This window comes from Rana temporaria, chromosome 2, assembly GCF_905171775.1.
Source record: "Rana temporaria chromosome 2, aRanTem1.1, whole genome shotgun sequence".
Taxonomy (NCBI): Eukaryota; Metazoa; Chordata; class Amphibia; order Anura; family Ranidae; genus Rana; species Rana temporaria.
The window spans coordinates 37,141,491-37,158,739 of record NC_053490.1 but is presented as its reverse complement, the minus strand read 5'-3'; the positions used below and the strand labels follow the sequence as shown (position 1 = coordinate 37,158,739).

Below are 17,249 nucleotides of genomic sequence, written 5' to 3'. Positions count from 1 at the left end.
CCCCTTCCTCGCCCCCTAGTGTTAACCCCTTCCCTGCCAGTGGCACTTTTATAGTAATCAATGCTTTTTTTTAGCACTGATCGCTAGAAAAATGCCAATGGTCCCAAAAATGTGTCAAAAGTGTCCGAAGTGTCCGCCATAATGTCGCAGTACCGATAAAAATCGCTGATCGCCGCCATTACTAGTAAAAAAAAAAATATTAATAAAAATGCCATAAAACTATCCTCTATATTGTAAACGCTATAACTTTTTACGCAAACCAATCAATAAACGCTTATTGCGATTTTTTGTTTTGCGAAAAATATGTAGGAGAATACGTATGGGCCTAAACTGAGGAAAAAAAAATATTTTATATATTTTTGGGGGATATTTATTATAGCAAAAAGTAAAAAATATTCATTTTTTTCAAAGTTGTCGCTCTATTTTTGTTTATAGCGCAAAAACAAAAAAAAAGGCATCAAATACCACCAAAAGAAAGCTCTATTTGTGGGGAAAAAAGACGCCAATTTTGTTTGGGAGCCACGTCGCACGACCGTGCAATTGTCAGTTAAAGCGACGCAGTGCCAAATCGCAAAAAGTGCTCTGGTCTTTGACCAGCAATATGGTCCGGGGCTTAAGTGGTTAAAAGCAACCACACTGTCTGTCTTTCTTAGTCTACCTTGGCTTGGTATCAAAGGAGCCCCAAATTTTCTACTTCTTAATAAGTGATTAAACAGTACTGACTGGCATATTCAAGGCTTTGGATATCTTTTCATATCCTTTTCCGTCTTTGTAAAGTTTCATTACCTTGTTACGCAGGTCTTTTGACTGTTCTTTTCGACCTCCTCGTGGCTCAGTGTCTAGCCTGCTTGGTGCATCCATGTGAGAGCTAACAAACGCATTGGGAAATGAACCTTTAATTGCCTTTTTAACCTGTGTGTGCGCCACCTTATGTGTCTTTACCAAGGCCAAACATTCCAGGATATATAAACGTTTTATCAGGGCCATTTGGGTGATTTTGCATTTGGAAGTCGCGATCGTCAGAGTGAGAGCAATAATTCTAGCAAAAGACCTCCTCTGTAACTCTAAATTGGTAACCGTAATTTTTTGTTAAAGCGTCACCTATGGGGATTTTTAGCCACCATAGTTTGTTGCCATCCCACCATCTATTAACTCGGTGTAACATCATGTTTCGCATTATACAAAAAAATTGGGCTAACTTTACTGTTTAGTTTTTTTATATATATTTCATATATTCAAATTTTTTATTCATAACTCAAAATTTGGTTTGAAAGAACGCTGCGCAAATATCGTGTGACATAAAATATTGCAACGATTGGCATTTTATTCTCTAGGGTGTCTGCTAAAAATATATGGGCCGGATTCAGAAAGGACTTACGACGACGTATCTCCAGATATGCCGTCGTAAGTCCAAATGTGCGCCGTCGTATCTATACGCGTATTCTGGAAATCAGATACGCCTGAATTTTGCCAAGATACGACCGACGTTAGTCTCCTACGCCGTCGTATCTTGGGTGCATATTTATGCTGGCCGCAAGGGGCACTTCTGTAGATTTACTCGTCGAATATGCAAATGACCTAGATACGCCGATTCACGAACGTACTTGCGCCCGTCGCATTAAGCTACGCCGTTTACGTAAGGCGTACGTCCGTCGTAAAGTTACCCCTGCTATATGAGGCGCAGGTAATGCAAAGGTATGGACGTCGGAAACGTCGAAACAGCCGTTGTATTTTACGTTGTTTGCGTAATTCGTACGTCAAAGGGGCTGGGCATAGGTTACGTTCACGTCGCATGAATGGAGCCGGCGTATCTTAGGGAGTCAATTCGACGTGATTCTGAGCATGCGCGCGCATGCGCCGTTCGTTCAGCAATGCATTTTACATGGGGTCAAGCTTCATTATAATACAACACGCCCACTGCCTTGCTACTTTGAATTTCGCAGGCTTACGCCGGCCCATTTACGTTACGCCGGCGTACATATGGGAGCAAGTGCTTTGTGAATACTGTACTTGCCTCTCAATGTTACGACGGCGTAGCGCATATGAAATGCGCTACACCTATCTAAAGATGCGCTGATCCCTCTGAATCTGGCTATATATATATATATATATATATATATATATATATATATATATATATATATATATATATATATATATATATATATATATATATATATATATATATATATATACTGTATTTTCCGGCGTATAAGACAACTTTTTAACACAAGAATTTTTTCTTAAAAGTCAAGGGTCGTCTTATATGCCGGTACCTAACATGCAGAATCTCAGTCAGACTGCGGCCGTCCATTTTTCAAAAGCCGCGCCTCTTCCTCATGCTGTTCTGTGATAGGCGGAACACTCAGCTTCCAGGCAGAGCCTGTGTTCAGTGTTCCGCCTATCATGGATGCCCTCTCGTCCTCGGACGAGAGGGCATTCGTGATAGGCGTAACACTTAACACAGTGTCTGCTGGGAAGCCGAGTGTTCCGCCTATCACAGAACAGCATGAGGAAGAGGCGCGGCTTTTGAAAAATGGACGGCCGCGGTCTGACTGAGATTCTGCATGTTAGGGATAAGGTAAGGGATCGTTAAGGAATGTAATGGTGGCACAGCGAGGCATGTAATGGCACAGTGAGGCATGTAATGGCACAGTGAGGTGAGACGAGGCATGACTAGTAGGAAGGGGGTCGTCTTTCAACAGCGAGTATATCCCAAAACCAACATTTTAGCTGGAAAATTAGGGGGTCGTCTTATACGCCCAGTCGTCTTATACGCTGGCAAATACGGTATATATATATATAATGTTTGGGGGTTTTAAGTAATTTTCTAGCAAACAATACTGATTTTAACGTGTAAGCAATAAATGTCAGAAATAGGCTTAGGCAGGAGAGCGTTAATAAACCTCGCCAGAAAACAGTAAAAACTTGAAGTAGTTCTGATCCTATCTTGTTTTATCTAAAACAATAAAAAGTTTTGACTCTCCATGCATATTACATTTTGACAAAAGTATGGTGGATAAATAGCGCAGTGAGAATTTAGGATTCTTCTACTTATTAAAAGTGGGAGTTTTGTTTTTCTTGGCACTATTTTTAGAGGAGATTTTTTATCATTATTCTGCTGTAATAGTAGCTCTAAGTGTCAGAATGATTGGCAGATATTGTTGTCTCTCCGCGTACTGAGAACCCATAGCAGATATTAAATTTGACAGGTTATGAATTATATTTGTTGTGAACTCGCAGGAGCTGCTAGACCAAACTAGTCCAAGTATCATCCAGGACCGATGAGAAGAAACTCTACTACCAAGTACAGAGAATAGAGGGCCAGATTCACAAAAGAGATATGACGGCGTATCTCCTGATACGCCGTCGTATCTCTGTGATCCGCCTGTCCTAACTTTGCGGCTGATTCATAGAATCAGTTACGCATAGCTAGCCCTAAGATCCAACAGGTGTAATTGACTTACACCGTCGGATCTTAGGATGCAATTCTAGGCCGGCCGCTAGGTGGCGAGGCCATTGCAGTCGGCGTAGAATATGCAACGTCGTAGATGCATAGATTGCATAGTTTGCATTAAGGTGAAAAAACATTTTCCTTTACAACTCCTGATGAGAATATTGGACGAAAAAATAAATAAAAAAAACATTTGGACCAATCGTCCGATAATCTATTCATTACTATACAACTTTCGAGAGTCGATCACAACAGTTCATGTAAAAATATCCGAAGGGACAAGCACTAAAATTGTTTTGGTATGTTAATAGTTTATTTTTATTAATTAATAAAATGGAAAGTTAATGGACAGAAAAGGAATCCAAAGCAAATCAGTATTTGGTGTGACCACCCTTTGCCTTCATACCACCATCAATTCTTCTAGGTAGACTTGCACACAGTTTTTGAAGGTACTCGACAGGTAGGTTGTTCCAAACATCTTGGAGAACTAACCACAGATCTTCTGTGGATGTTGGCTTCCTCAAAACCTTCTCTTAAATCTCCTACTCCATTTGCAGAAATTCAGCGCCATGCTTCACAGTTGCCTGCAGACACTCATCATTGTACCGCTCTGTAGCCCTTCACCAGAAAACTGCCTCCCCTGCTACAGCCAAATATTTCACCTTTTGACTCATCAGTCCAGAGCACCTGCTGACATTTTTCTGCACGCCAGTTCCTGTATTTTCATGCTTAGTTGAGTCACTTACCTTCGTTTATACATCCTATGTCGATCACTGATTAGTATATTCTGACAGCGGCGGAGTCTCCAGCACTGCACCATTGTTTTTCAACTGTCAGAATACAATGGCATGGTGAGGAGGGGAATTCCTCCATCCACTTCACATGTGTGCATGGGATAATCTTTTTTTTTTTTTTTTTTTTTTTTTTCCAATGAGCTTGCTAAGGCTCTGTTTACACTAGATGCAGTGCAGATTAGCACCGCAAACCTGTTCATGTGAATTGATTACGGAGTGTATGTTAAGTTAATGACACCCCACAATTCGTTTGCAAAACACGGCGAGATTTGCAGAATGAACACCCATGCAATCTGATTCTGGTGCGGACCAAAAAAGGGTCCTGCACAAGTTTAGTTAGCAATTGCGGTGCAAATTACGTGAGGTCCTAACTCTGCATTGTATGTGAGGAGGCAAACATGCCACCATGACCCAAAGGTCCTGAGTTAGGCAGCTGCTCTGTTCTAGTTGTATGGATTGAAGAAGCCTATTGTAGCTAAGAGTAAGGTTAAGTATTGAACCTTATCCCTGCTCCCCTAAAGTAAAGAAACATTTAACCTTCACAGTTCAAGGTGGGGGCCAATGCAAGGAGAGATGATGTCCCATTCCCAGAACTCGGCTCTAACTGTGTGTTTTTTAACTAAAGTTCAGTTTAGGATAAAATGCACAATATTTTGGTGGCAATGGTGTCCATTTATTGTCCCAAAATGAGGCCATTCCTTGTGAACGGAGCAACGTGTTGAGTAATGAAGGCGACAGGGAAGATATGTTTACTTTTTTTACAGGTTGCCCGAAAAACTTTATAATAGAGATAGGATCGCTTTAAGGGAGCAAGGTGGGTAGGGTAGCTAGGGGTTTAGTTTTGAGTGTAGTTCAACTTCAACAATGTGACTTTCTATTCAGATCCCAAGCATCAGTAGCCCTGGGAAGACCAAAAGACCACCATCATGAACACCACTTAACTGAAACTGTTCTTTTTTTCATTCTCCAGACACTCCTGAATGACCCCTTATATATCGGATTAAAACACAAGCGCGTTCGTGGGAAGGCATATGATGACCTAATTGATGAATTCATGCAAGCTGTGACCAACCGGTAAGTTGACTTTATTACTTTGATAAAAGGGGATAAAACATGAATTTATCAGTTAATGTATCTGTCTATCACTCTGTCTGTCCATTCATGTGTACACAACAAAGCTGTTGCCAACTATATACAACAGCATTTGCGAACGTAATAAAAGCAATTATGCTCAGGATAGGGTTTAGGAAGAACCTTACTGCTACAACAACCCCTGATGAGATTTTGGGGATCTTGAGTCTTCATTATCCATCAGATGGTCAGCTCCAGTGTTTTTCTGGCCAGTCCTGGACAAGTTTGAAATCTATGCAACTTGTAGAGTTTTTCCTTACAGTGAAATGATTCAATTACCATATGTAGCATCTTGGAGTTTAGGTAGGGATGGACTGGGCATTGGGACTACAGGGAGTTTCTCGGTGGGCCGATGGCTCAGTGGGCTGGCTTCAGTGACAAGCGGACCGCCGCCCCTTCCGCTCATCTGTCTCTGCCTTCCCGCAGCGCTCACCTCCTCTCCCTGCCCGCAGCGCTCACCTGGGGGGAACAAAGAAGCAGGAGGAGGACCAGAGGAGCAGGGGGGACGACAGAGGAGCATGGGGGAGGGGACAAACAGCTGACTCAACAGCTATGGCCTGGGAGTTTCTCACTTCTGCCTAATCTTGTCCCATAAGGGGGGGCACCAAACTGATTCTTTTCCCTGGGGGAAATAATGTCTAGCTTCCCCACTGGTACTGCCTATAAGAGTACCAGTACCAGCCGTTCTACTCTAATAAAGTAAAACGGCTAGTGGCTAGTGAAGGGGGAGAGGGGGCTTGGGTGGCCAGGGGGGGGCGGGAGTTGTCCTGCCGCAGTGGGAGAGACCTGTCAAAGTGGGCCAGTCTGGATGAAGTCTAGGGCCAAATTTTTGTCCCAGTCCAGCCCTGGGTAGGGTTGCTCCTCACAAATTTACTTGCCAGGAGTAGTTATCCTGGTTGATTGTTAGAGATCTATTGATTTCTCCCTAAGTTTGGCATTGTTATACTTTTCTCTTCTACCACTAGGTGGTAGGGTACTTGGTGGTACTAGCTATGAGAAGGGCACCCCAAGGTCAGGTTATGGTTATATGGGGTATCTCAGCCAATGGGCAGGGGTTTGAATCCCTTGACCTGGTAGGAGAGTCTATATATTCGGGTGAGGTCAGGTGACCTGTGTTCTGTGCCACCCGGACAGCTGTCTGGGTGGACGTGTCATATTGTGCCCAATAACTGTGCGGGCCTTAGAGTTTTATTGACCTTGGAATGATGACACCACACATGGCAACAGCCAAGAGAATGCCAACCCCTAGATGTCTGAGGTTTAAATACAACAGGTTCCACCTGCATACTCTCTAAGGAGGTCCATCATTGCTACCTAATCAGGAACACTGCATTCCAATTTCATGGATTTGAAGTGGTTTACTTGCTGCATTTTCATTCATTTCGATCATGAGAATGAATATAAAGGAGTACATTTTATGTATCATTTGTGCAAGTATATCACCTTTCTCCGGAGGTACTATTTATATTGAAATCTAATGTTTGCCTATTCAAGTATGTTGAAAAAAAAAATATGTACTGGGTTTACTTACTTTTTCACAGGACTGTATGTGTATACAGTACCATGTATGCTTACAAGACTTTTCCACTAGTGTGCTTTAAATCTGTGTTCTTGTTAAAGGGGTTGTAAAGGTTTGTTTTTATTTTCTAAATGGGTTCCTTTTAAGCTGGTTTTGCTCAGCAGGCGATCTGTCCGCTGATATCCTGCTGAGCTAAACTGCCAGATGACCGGTCCGTATCTGCTCCACTTATGCAGAGCAGACACGGGCACAGCCCACTTTGCTCTATGGGCAGCTGGATGTAACCAGACCAGTTGGCCAGACCAGGATCCCCCATCTGTTTTTGCCAGATTGGATTTGATCAGAGGTAGCCAGGTATAAACAGATACGAGTCAGTTTACTGCCAACTGCCCATAGAGGAGAATAGAGGGTTCGATTGGGTCAGCCTAAAAAAAATTAAATAAAAAAAAAAGGACAGCCGGATCCGATCCAATGGCTTGTTTGAAAGGGATCTTCCATTTCTTTACATACGCTTGCATTCACACTTAAACAGAGCATATTCCTGGTGATTTTGAACAGTTATTTTCAGGCGCTTTACAAGAATTTTTGCATGTGTAAAAAGCTTTAAGAGTTAGTTTGTTTCTTGGGCTGGGCAAGGGGAGGAGAGGAGTTCTTCAGGCATAAAAACATGACATGAGACGCAAATCACACATTTGCCGGCACTCCAATTCAGGGGAGGGCTGGCAGGGGGGGAAGGGTGGAAATCTCCCCCCGGGCTGGTGACACTATGCACAGCCACCAGCCGCCATTACCAAATACTGTTTTTGCAGAGCAGGAATATGCCTGCTGGAGCTCTGTTAACACAGGTCACGGCCGCTGCTCACCTCCCACTGTGAAGCCATGCCTGTGTCAGCTCTGAGGTAGATGGCTGCAGAGCTGAGCTATGTCTCGTCTCACACATAGCTCAGCCTCAGAGCACACCAGCGCTGACATCCCCTTCTCTCTCTGCACAGACAAGAGGGATAGAGCTCATCTGCTCCTCCTCCGTCTGAGTATGCCCTGCCCACACTCCCCGGGCATGTGTGGGCACTGGACAGGAAGTTTGAACCCAAAAAAAATCAGACAGCCTGCCTGCGCCTCAGCCTCCTTCCTGGTAAGTTCACCCTCTCTAGTCTCTCCTTCCTCCCAGTGTATAACAAGGGGTGCTCTGTGGACTTTGTTAAAGGGGGAGAGGGGGCAGGCTTTGGTGAGCAGAGACCCTCTTTACACAATAGTCCACAGCATGCACCCTTAAATCAAGTGTCCCAGAACACCCCTTACATCAGATCTGATGTATATGGGGTCTGTGCGGACTCTGATGTATATGGGGTCTGTGCGGACTCTGATGTAAGGGGAGGCTCTGTGCGGACTCTGATGTAAGGGAGGCCTCTGTGCGGACTCTGATGTAAGGGGGGCCTCTGTGCGGACTCTGATGTAAGGGGGGCCTCTGTGCGGACTCTGATGTAAGGGGGGCCTCTGTGCGGACTCTGATGTAAGGGAGGCCTCTGTGCAGACTCTGATGTAAGGGGGGCCTCTGTGCGGACTCTGATGTAAGGGGGGCCTCTGTGCGGACTCTGATGTAAGGGGGGCCTCTGTGCGGACTCTGATGTAAGGGGGGCCTCTGTGCGGACTCTGATGTAAGGGGGGCCTCTGTGCGGACTCTGATGTAAGGGGGGCCTCTGTGCGGACTCTGATGTAAGGGGGGCCTCTGTGCGGACTCTTGTGATCATGAAAAATCTTAGGCTGTTTTCCTCAATCCATCACTTTGCCACGCTCCTATGGGCCACTTGACTGGACTTGCCCCCCAGGCCTAAGGCTGCCAGCCCTCCCCTGCTCCAATTGAAGTCTAAGGTAGGGGTCTCCAAACTTTCTAAACAAAGCCCAGTTTACTATCCTTCAGACTTTCGGGGGGGGGGGGTTAGACTGTGGCCAGTGGGAGTAGAAAATGCCCCAGCATCAGAGGGAGTAAACAGTGCTTCATCATTCGTTTTGGTGGGAGTGATATTACCCCATTGTTAGTATCATTGGGAATAATAGTGCTCCATTGTTTATATCAGTGGGAGGAATAGCACCCCATCATTGGTGTCAGTGGATGGAAATAGTGCCCCATCACTGCTGTCAGTGTGAGGAATGGTGCCCCATTATTGGTGTCAGTTTTAGATTAAATTGTGCCCCAAGGGCCGGATAGAGGCAAGCAGTGGGCCACGACTGGCCCTAGGGCCGCAGTTTGGAGACCACTGGTCTAAGAGATCAAAAATGCTTGAATATCATTGGGAATAATAGTGTTCCATTGTTTATATCAGTGGGAGGAATAGCACTCCATCATTGGTGTCAGTGGATGGAAATAGTGCCCTATCACTACTGTCAGTGTGAGGAATGGTGCCCCATTATTGGTGTCAGTTGTGGATTAAATTGTGTCCCAAGGGCCGGATAGAGGCAAGCAGTGGGCCACGACTGGCCCTAGGGCCGCTGTTTGGAGACCACTGGTCTAAGAGATCCAAAATGCTTGAATACACAAAAAAAAAAAAAAAAAAAGTTTGTACTTTTTTTTTTTTTTTTAGCATAGGGACAAAAGGAACGTGGTTCTGCATACTGAGCATAATCAGGGAAATTGGCAGAAAAAAGCTCATGTGAAGAGGGGCTAATGTCCCATACACACGAGTGGAATTTCCGCCAGCAAAAAGTCCGATGTAAGCTTTTCATCGTAAATTCCGATTGTGTGTACGCTCCATCAGACTTTTGCTGTCGGAATTTCCGCCAACAAAAGTTTGAGAGCAGGTTCTCAATTTTTCAGACGGAAAAAAAATTCCTAACCGAGAATCCTTTCGTCTGTATGGAATTCCAACTGGGAAAAAAAAAAACACGCGTGCTCGGAAGCATTGAACTTCTTTTTCTTGTCTCGTCGTAGTGTTGTACGTCACCGCGTTCTTAACGCTCTAAAGTTCAGAGAACTTTTGTGTGACCGTGTGTATGCAAGCCAAGCTTGACCGGAAAAACCATCCAACTTTTTTCCAACGGAAATTCCGCTCGTGTGTACAGGGCATTAGAGCAGAGCTGCTTTTTGTCGTTGTTCAGCCCATTTTGCCGCGCCATTCTAAAGAGTCATGGCTGCACAACAGAACTAAAGCACACATTTTTGTACTCGTTCCTAGTAGTTAGACTCTCGAATGGAATGTAGTGTATGGATTTTCCATGTTCTTGGGTTTAGCTGTGGTTGGTTTAGCACACCTTGGTTACTCATATTTCCGTGACCTTTTCTGGCTTCATAAACTTCCATTATATAACAGCTGGTATTTTCCGCTCTGGACGGAGGTGAACCCTGAACGTGACGACTGCAAGAAATAGGAGCAGAAATTCAAAGCTGGTCTTGAACCCATTAAGAAGAAATCTACATAGCTCAGTGTGGGATTTCCCTTCTCGGTGAGAAACCACCAATATTTGTTCTTTATGCCTGTTCTCCATCAAGAGAGCCAAATGGGAAACACATGATACACATCAGGGAGATCTGCTGAATCACCACCTTAATAGGACAATGACTTGTGCTTCATTATTTCATTAGAAAGAGTTACGTCTTCAGCTATTGACATTCCCCTGAGAGAGGGCTTAATCACTTTACTTCAACCAAATTCCCAAGTCCCTGCCGAAGAATTGTAAAGCTTGTACATTTAGAATAACTCATGCAAGTCATTAAGCGATGATAGAAATATGAGGACTGTTTGGCTTTACTTGAAATGCTCAACTTAACGTAAGGAAATGATAACCTGCAGCTGCTGCATTATGTTGTCATAGTAACCCTAAGCAATATTTAACATCCAAAAGCCAAACAGAACCTTACCTTGATGTAAAATTGGCTCGCCAAAATGCAAATAATTGTACAATGTGTCTACAGTACATCAATCACAATCTATTAGGGCTGCAACTAACGATTATTTTCATAATCGATTAGTTGGCCGATTATTGATTAGATTAATCGATTAATCGGATAATAGCCTTAGAAAAAAAAAATGTGCATTTTTACATTTTTTTGGGCCAATTTGTTGTTGGGCAGATTACAAAACACAAATTGCCGCAAAAACACATTACATGCTTTTCTGCAGCTTCTCCATTGAAGTATATTGAACCAAAAAAAAAAAAAAGCACTGTTTTGCTTTAAGAAGTCCTCGCACTTTCCAAATAAGCAGCAGCTGAAAAAAAAATCATGGATGTCAACGTGCCCCATAGGAAAACATGTATATGAACTGTAGTGTGTTTCTGCAAAAAGCACCAAAAAACAGAGGTGTGAACCCAGGCCTGAGATGTTTAGTAACATAACGGGGTTAAAAAAACAAAAATAAGTACAAAAAGAGCAAATAATGACTACTGTAAGGGGTTCATTTTTTTACTGTAGGACAGTGAAAGTAATATTTACAGTAGAGATTTGCTTTTTTGTACTATAAAGGGCTAATTTTAGTTTTTTAAACCCCATTATGTTACTGGCCGATTAATCGATTATGAAAATTGTAATCGATTAATTTCATAATCGATTAGTTGTCGCTTGATCGATTAGTTGTTTCGGCCCTACAATCTATATATAGAGGACTGCAGGAATGTTTCTTTGACTTTTAAGCCATTTTACGGCAAGTACTGTATTTTCGCTCCATAAGACGCATTTCTCCTCCCCTAATAAATGGGGGGCAATGTCTCTGCAACCTATGGAGCGAATATTGACCAGCCATCCCCCCCCCCCCCCCGTCGCCGCCACCACTGCCATGTCAGAATGCCACACCGGACGACCTCCTAGCTGAGCCTGTCGCTCACAAAAGACAGAGCAGCCCCAGGCGCCGAATGGAGTACGGCCACGGTGGCCGCTTGGGCTACTCTCTTCTATCTGAGTGGCAGGCAGATGTGATGACGTCAGTCGCCAGGCGGGTCTGGCTGCATTACATGGGACTGGTAAGGCTGCATTTAATTGGCACAGGTCAGGCTCATACCGCCCAACTTTTTGAGATGGGAATGAGGGACACCTATCAGAGAACACCTATCAGAGCTTGGGGATCTCCAGCTGAGAACAGATCAGTGGTTCACCTTTGCATGTCTCCATCTGACAACTAGATTTTTTCAACTCTTATCCCTATACACAGATTTTATATCATCCTGCATCCAGTATGCATTATACATATACATTCAAACTTGGTGACCGTTGGCCCGCCCCTGCTGCTGTATTCACTTTGGATCACACCTGTTCTTTCCCCGCCTCAGTCCCGGGTGAGATCATTCCTACCCACAGGCGTTGCTAGGGGGGTTCGGGGGGGTGCGGTCTGCACCGGGTGACACCCGCTAGAGGGGTGACACCATTCCCCGTTTTTTTTTTTTTTTTTAGCTAACATGCCCAGCCTGCCCTGTGCCACCCCAGCCTGCCCTGTGCCACCCCAGCCTGCCCTGTACCACCCCAGCCTGCCCTGTACCACCCCAGCCTGCCCTGTACCCCCCCAGCCTGCCCTGTACCACCCCAGCCTGCCCTGTACAACCCCAAACTTTCCCATGCTAACCCAACTTGCCCTGTGCCACCCTAACTTGCCCTGTACCACCCCAACCTGCCCAATGCCACCCTAACTTGCCCTGTACCACCCCAACCTTTCCCATGCCATCCCAACTTGCCCTATGCCACCCTAACTTGCCCTATACCACCCCAACCTGCCCTGTACCACCCTAACTTGCCCTTTACCACCCCAACCTGCCCTATGCAACCATAACTTGCCCTATACCACCCCAAACTACCCTATATCACCCCAACATGCCCTATACCACCTTAACCTGTCCTATACCACCCCACTACACCAACCTGCACTATACCACTCTATACTACCCTAACTGGTTTGGGGTGCGCCCCGTGCCCGTGCGCTGCCTGCTTGGTGCTGGGCAGCCTAGACAGAGGGGGGGTGACACCATGTTTTACCTCACCGGGTGACACCAACCCTAGTGACGCCACTGTTCCTACCGGATTCCCGCACACCTCCACCATTGGAATTGCTTCCCATTTCTGGGTTACTCTAGTACAACGCATGCATCAGACTCCTGATGAGTGGCGGAAGGCCATAAAATGCATAGAGTGTCCATCTAGTGATGCCCAATCATGTTTTTTCTAATATATCTTACTAATCATGTTCTTTGCTTGTACTCATTTTATGAATTTGTATATATTATTTATGTCTGAATTGTAATTATTTGATGTCATGAATTTTACTACCTGCCGTTAATTATGCCCTAGTGATTATTTTTCTATTATTATTAAATTTATATAATTATATCAACTTATGGTGAATTTGTGCGACTGTATTTCTACATCACGAATGCTTTATTATTATTATATGGTCTTATTATGTTTTCCAATTGTACTATCATGTACTGTTCCTAGGGATCTTTGGCAATCCGTTTCCTTTCATGTGACATATCCACATCATTACGTACACCCACAGGTCTCATTTAAAGTCCCAATCCTACCACTTCTTGGGCCAGATTCTCAAAGAATTACGCTGGCGTATCAGCAGATACGCCGACGTAACTCCGAATCTAAGCCCGTCGTATGTTTAAGTGTATGCTCAAACTGAGATACACTTAAACATGGCTAAGATACGACGGCCTGCGCCGTCGTATCTTAGGCTGCAATATTTACGCTGGCCGCTAGGTGGCGCTTCTATTGCGGTTGGCGTAGAATATGCAAATGAGGCGTTACGCCGATTCACGAACATACGCTTGCCCGTCGCAGTAAATTTACGCCGTTTCCGTAAGAGATACGCGGCGTAAAGATAAAGCTGCCCCCTAGGTGGCGTATCCAATGTTAAGTATGGCCGTCGCTCCCGCGTCGCAATTTGAAAATTTTACATTGTTTGCGTAAGTCATCCGTGAATGGCGCTGGACGCCATTTACGTTCACGTCGAAACCAATGACGTCCTTGCAACGTCATTTACCGCAATGCACGTCAGGGAAATTTTAGGGACGGCGCATGCGCAGTACGTTCGGCGCAGGAACGCGCCTAATTTAAATGATCTACGCCCCCTACCCAGATCATTTGAATCAGGCGGGCTTGCGCCGGGGGGATTTACGCTACGCCGCAACTTTACAGGCAAGTGCTTTGTGAATCAAGCACTTGCCCATAAATTTGCGGCGGCGTAACGTAAATGCGATACGTTACGCCGCCGCAGATCTACCTGAATCTGGCTCCTTGTCTTTACATATATATATGCAGGGACGGAGGCCTGTGGGTGTATAATTACAGGTAGAGATAGGTTTGCACAAGGGGTTAGACCTATCAGCAAAGTATGCAGGCATAGGACACATCCCCTACCATCCACCTTGAGCCTAGGTTCACACTGCTGCGAATTCAAAATCGCGGTAAAATGCGCGATTTTTACCGTGATTTTGCGGCTGCGATTTTGCCGCGATTTTGCCGCGATTTCGGCCGCAATTTAATTTAAATCGCGGCCCGAAATCGCAAAAAGTAGTACAGGAAATACTTTTTGAAATCGCAGATGCGGCGTCGCACTGATTAGGACAGTGCCATTGCCGACAATTGCCGCCGATTTGAGATGCGATTTGACATGTCAAATCGCATCTCAAATCGTTCCAAATCGTACCCAGTGTGAACCAGGGCTAAAGGAGATTTGAAGAAAAAAAAAAACAAGATTGGTTACACCCGCAAGTGATTTTTTTACCACTACTATTCCCTTATATTGGCTTTTGAGTATTTGTTTTCAGGTCCCACATCACTTGTCTATGGGGGCTTGTCCAAGACCAAATGTAGTTTCTCTTAAGTATGATTAATTAGCAAGCCGTCATCACAACAGCTGAAAGGAATTGCTTCATTTTTGCGGTTGCGCAGATTTTTCTGTGAGTTTGTTCCAATTTTCTGGATTGATGATCCTCGTTTGGATTTGTATGAACTCGTGGCTCTGTCTCAGGGATCGGTTCTCACTAGATAGTTAGAAACAGTTCATATCCAGATGAGAGCTATTGAAATAGAACTCCTATCATTGTTTTCAGAATTTTCATTTGGCGATCTTTTATAGAGGAAGCTTACATTCTCCGTCATCATTTTGTGATGTTATTACGAAGACACACTTAAAGAGGACCTGTATTATAAAAGCTGTGCGCAAAAAAGACAAGCAGAGCGTAAGGGAGGATTTACCATATTTTCTGTATGCTCCCCGTTGATCCTTTCCCCTTTACCGATCAACCATGCCTTAACCACTTCAGCCCGGACTATTTTGCTGGTCAATGACCGGGCCACTTTTTGCGATTTGGCCCTGCGTCGCTTTAACTGACAATTGCGCGGTCGTGCGACGTGGCTCCCAAACAAAATTGACCCCTTTTTTTCCCCACAAATAGACTTTTTTCTTTTGGTGGTATTTGATCACCTCTGCGTTTTGTTTTTTTTTGCGCTATAAACAAAAATAGAGCAACAATTTTGAAAAAAAAAATGAATATTTTTAACTTTTTGCTGTAATAAATATCCCCCAAAAATATATAAAAAAACATTTTTTTTTCCTCAGTTTAGGCCGATATGTATTCTTCTACTTTATTTTTCGTAAAAAAAAAACGCAATAAGCGTTTGGTTTGCGCAAAAGTTATAGCATAACTAGTAATGGCGGCGATCTGCGATTTTTATCGACACTGCGACATTATGGCGGACGCTTTGGACACTTTTGACACATTTTTGGGACCATTGGCATTTTTATAGCGATCAGTGCTATAAAAATGCATTGATTACTGTAAAAATGTCACTGGCAGGGAAGGGGCTAACACTAGAGGGCGAGGAAGGGGTTAATTATCCGGTTAAGCTCCGGACCTTTAGGCAGCTAAATGCCCAAGCCAGGTTTTGCGATTCGGCACTGCGTCGCTTTAACTGACAATTGTGCAGTCGTGCAATGTGGCTCCCAAACAAAATTGGTGCCTTTTTTTTCCCCCCCACAAATAGAGATTTCTTTTGGTGATATTTGATCACCTCTGCTGTTTTTATTTTTTGCGCTATAAACAAAAATAGAGCGACAATTTTGAAAAAAAAAAAATATTTTTTACTTTTTGCTGTAATAAATATCCCCCAAAAATATATAAAAAAACTATTTTTTTCCTCAGTTTAGGCCGATACGTATTCTTCTACTTATTTTTCGGTTTGCGCAACAGTTATAGCGTAACTAGTAATGGCGGCGATCTGCGATTTTTATCGGCACTGCGACCTTATGGCGGACATTTTTGACACATTTTTGGGACCATTGGCATTTTTATAGCGATCAGTGCTATAAAAATGCATTGATTACTGTAAAAATGTCACTGGCAGGGAAGGGGCTAACACTAGGGGGCGAGGAAGGGGTTAATTATGTTCCCTAGGTGTGTTCTAACTGAAGGGGGGTGGGACTGACTAGGGGAAATGACAGATCGCTGTTCATACATTGTATGAACATGCGATCAGTCATTTCTCCCCCTGAAAGGACCGGGAGCTGTTTGTTTACACACACACACACACACACACACACATCTCCCGGTTCTCGCTCTGTAACGAGCGATTGGCCGCTGAAAGATGTTTTGGAACTACATTTCCCATGATGCTCATGCACTCTTCAGAGCAGCTGAGTATCATGGGAAATGTAGTTCCAAAACATCTGGGGTGCCAAGGTTCGCCATTACTGCCCTAGACCGAGAGCGAATGAGGGTAATTTTGTATTTCTTCCATTTGCGAATAATCAAACAGTTGTCTCCTTCTAACCAAGCTTCTTGCTAATAGTCATGTAGCTTATTCAGCCTTGTGCAGGTCTTATTTTTGTCCCTTATGTCCTTTGACAACTTTTTAGTCTTGCCCATGATGTTGGGTTAGAATGGAAGAATAAGATTCTGAGGACAAGTGTCGCTGTTTAAATGACAATTGTGCGGCCATGCTACACTGTACCCAAACATTTTTTGCTAAACAACTATAAAAGACAGAAATTTGGGGGGAAAAAATATATTTTCTTTTGTTTGTTATAAAATGTTGTAAATAAGTAAGTTTTCTTCTTTACTGACGGGCACTGATGAGGTGTCACCAATGAGGTGGCACTGATATGCAGCACTGATGGGTGGCACTGATATGCAGCACTGATTGGCATTGATAGGCGGCACTCATGGGTAGCACTGGTGGGCACTGATGGGCTGCAATGATGGGTACATATGGGTGGCACTGATAGGCGCACTGATACGTGGCACTGATTTGCAGCACTGATAGGCATCCCTGGTGGCACTGGGACTGGTAGGCATTGTGGATGGGCACTGATTGGCAGCTGCCTGGGCATTGAATGGCAGCTGCCTGGGCACATATTGGTGTTTC

The 17,249-nt window shown here is 44.2% G+C and overlaps 1 protein-coding gene across 4 annotated transcripts in view; it reads left to right on the top strand.

The window, feature by feature from the left end:
- ME3 (malic enzyme 3) overlaps positions 1-17,249 on the top strand; it is a 303,269-nt gene that overhangs the window by 169,715 nt on the left and 116,305 nt on the right. For all 4 annotated transcript variants that reach the window (XM_040340095.1, XM_040340094.1, XM_040340092.1 and 1 more), the window contains one exon: positions 5,219-5,322. In XM_040340095.1, the coding sequence (XP_040196029.1) occupies positions 5,219-5,322 (104 nt within the window). The remainder of the gene's footprint in view (positions 1-5,218; positions 5,323-17,249) is intronic.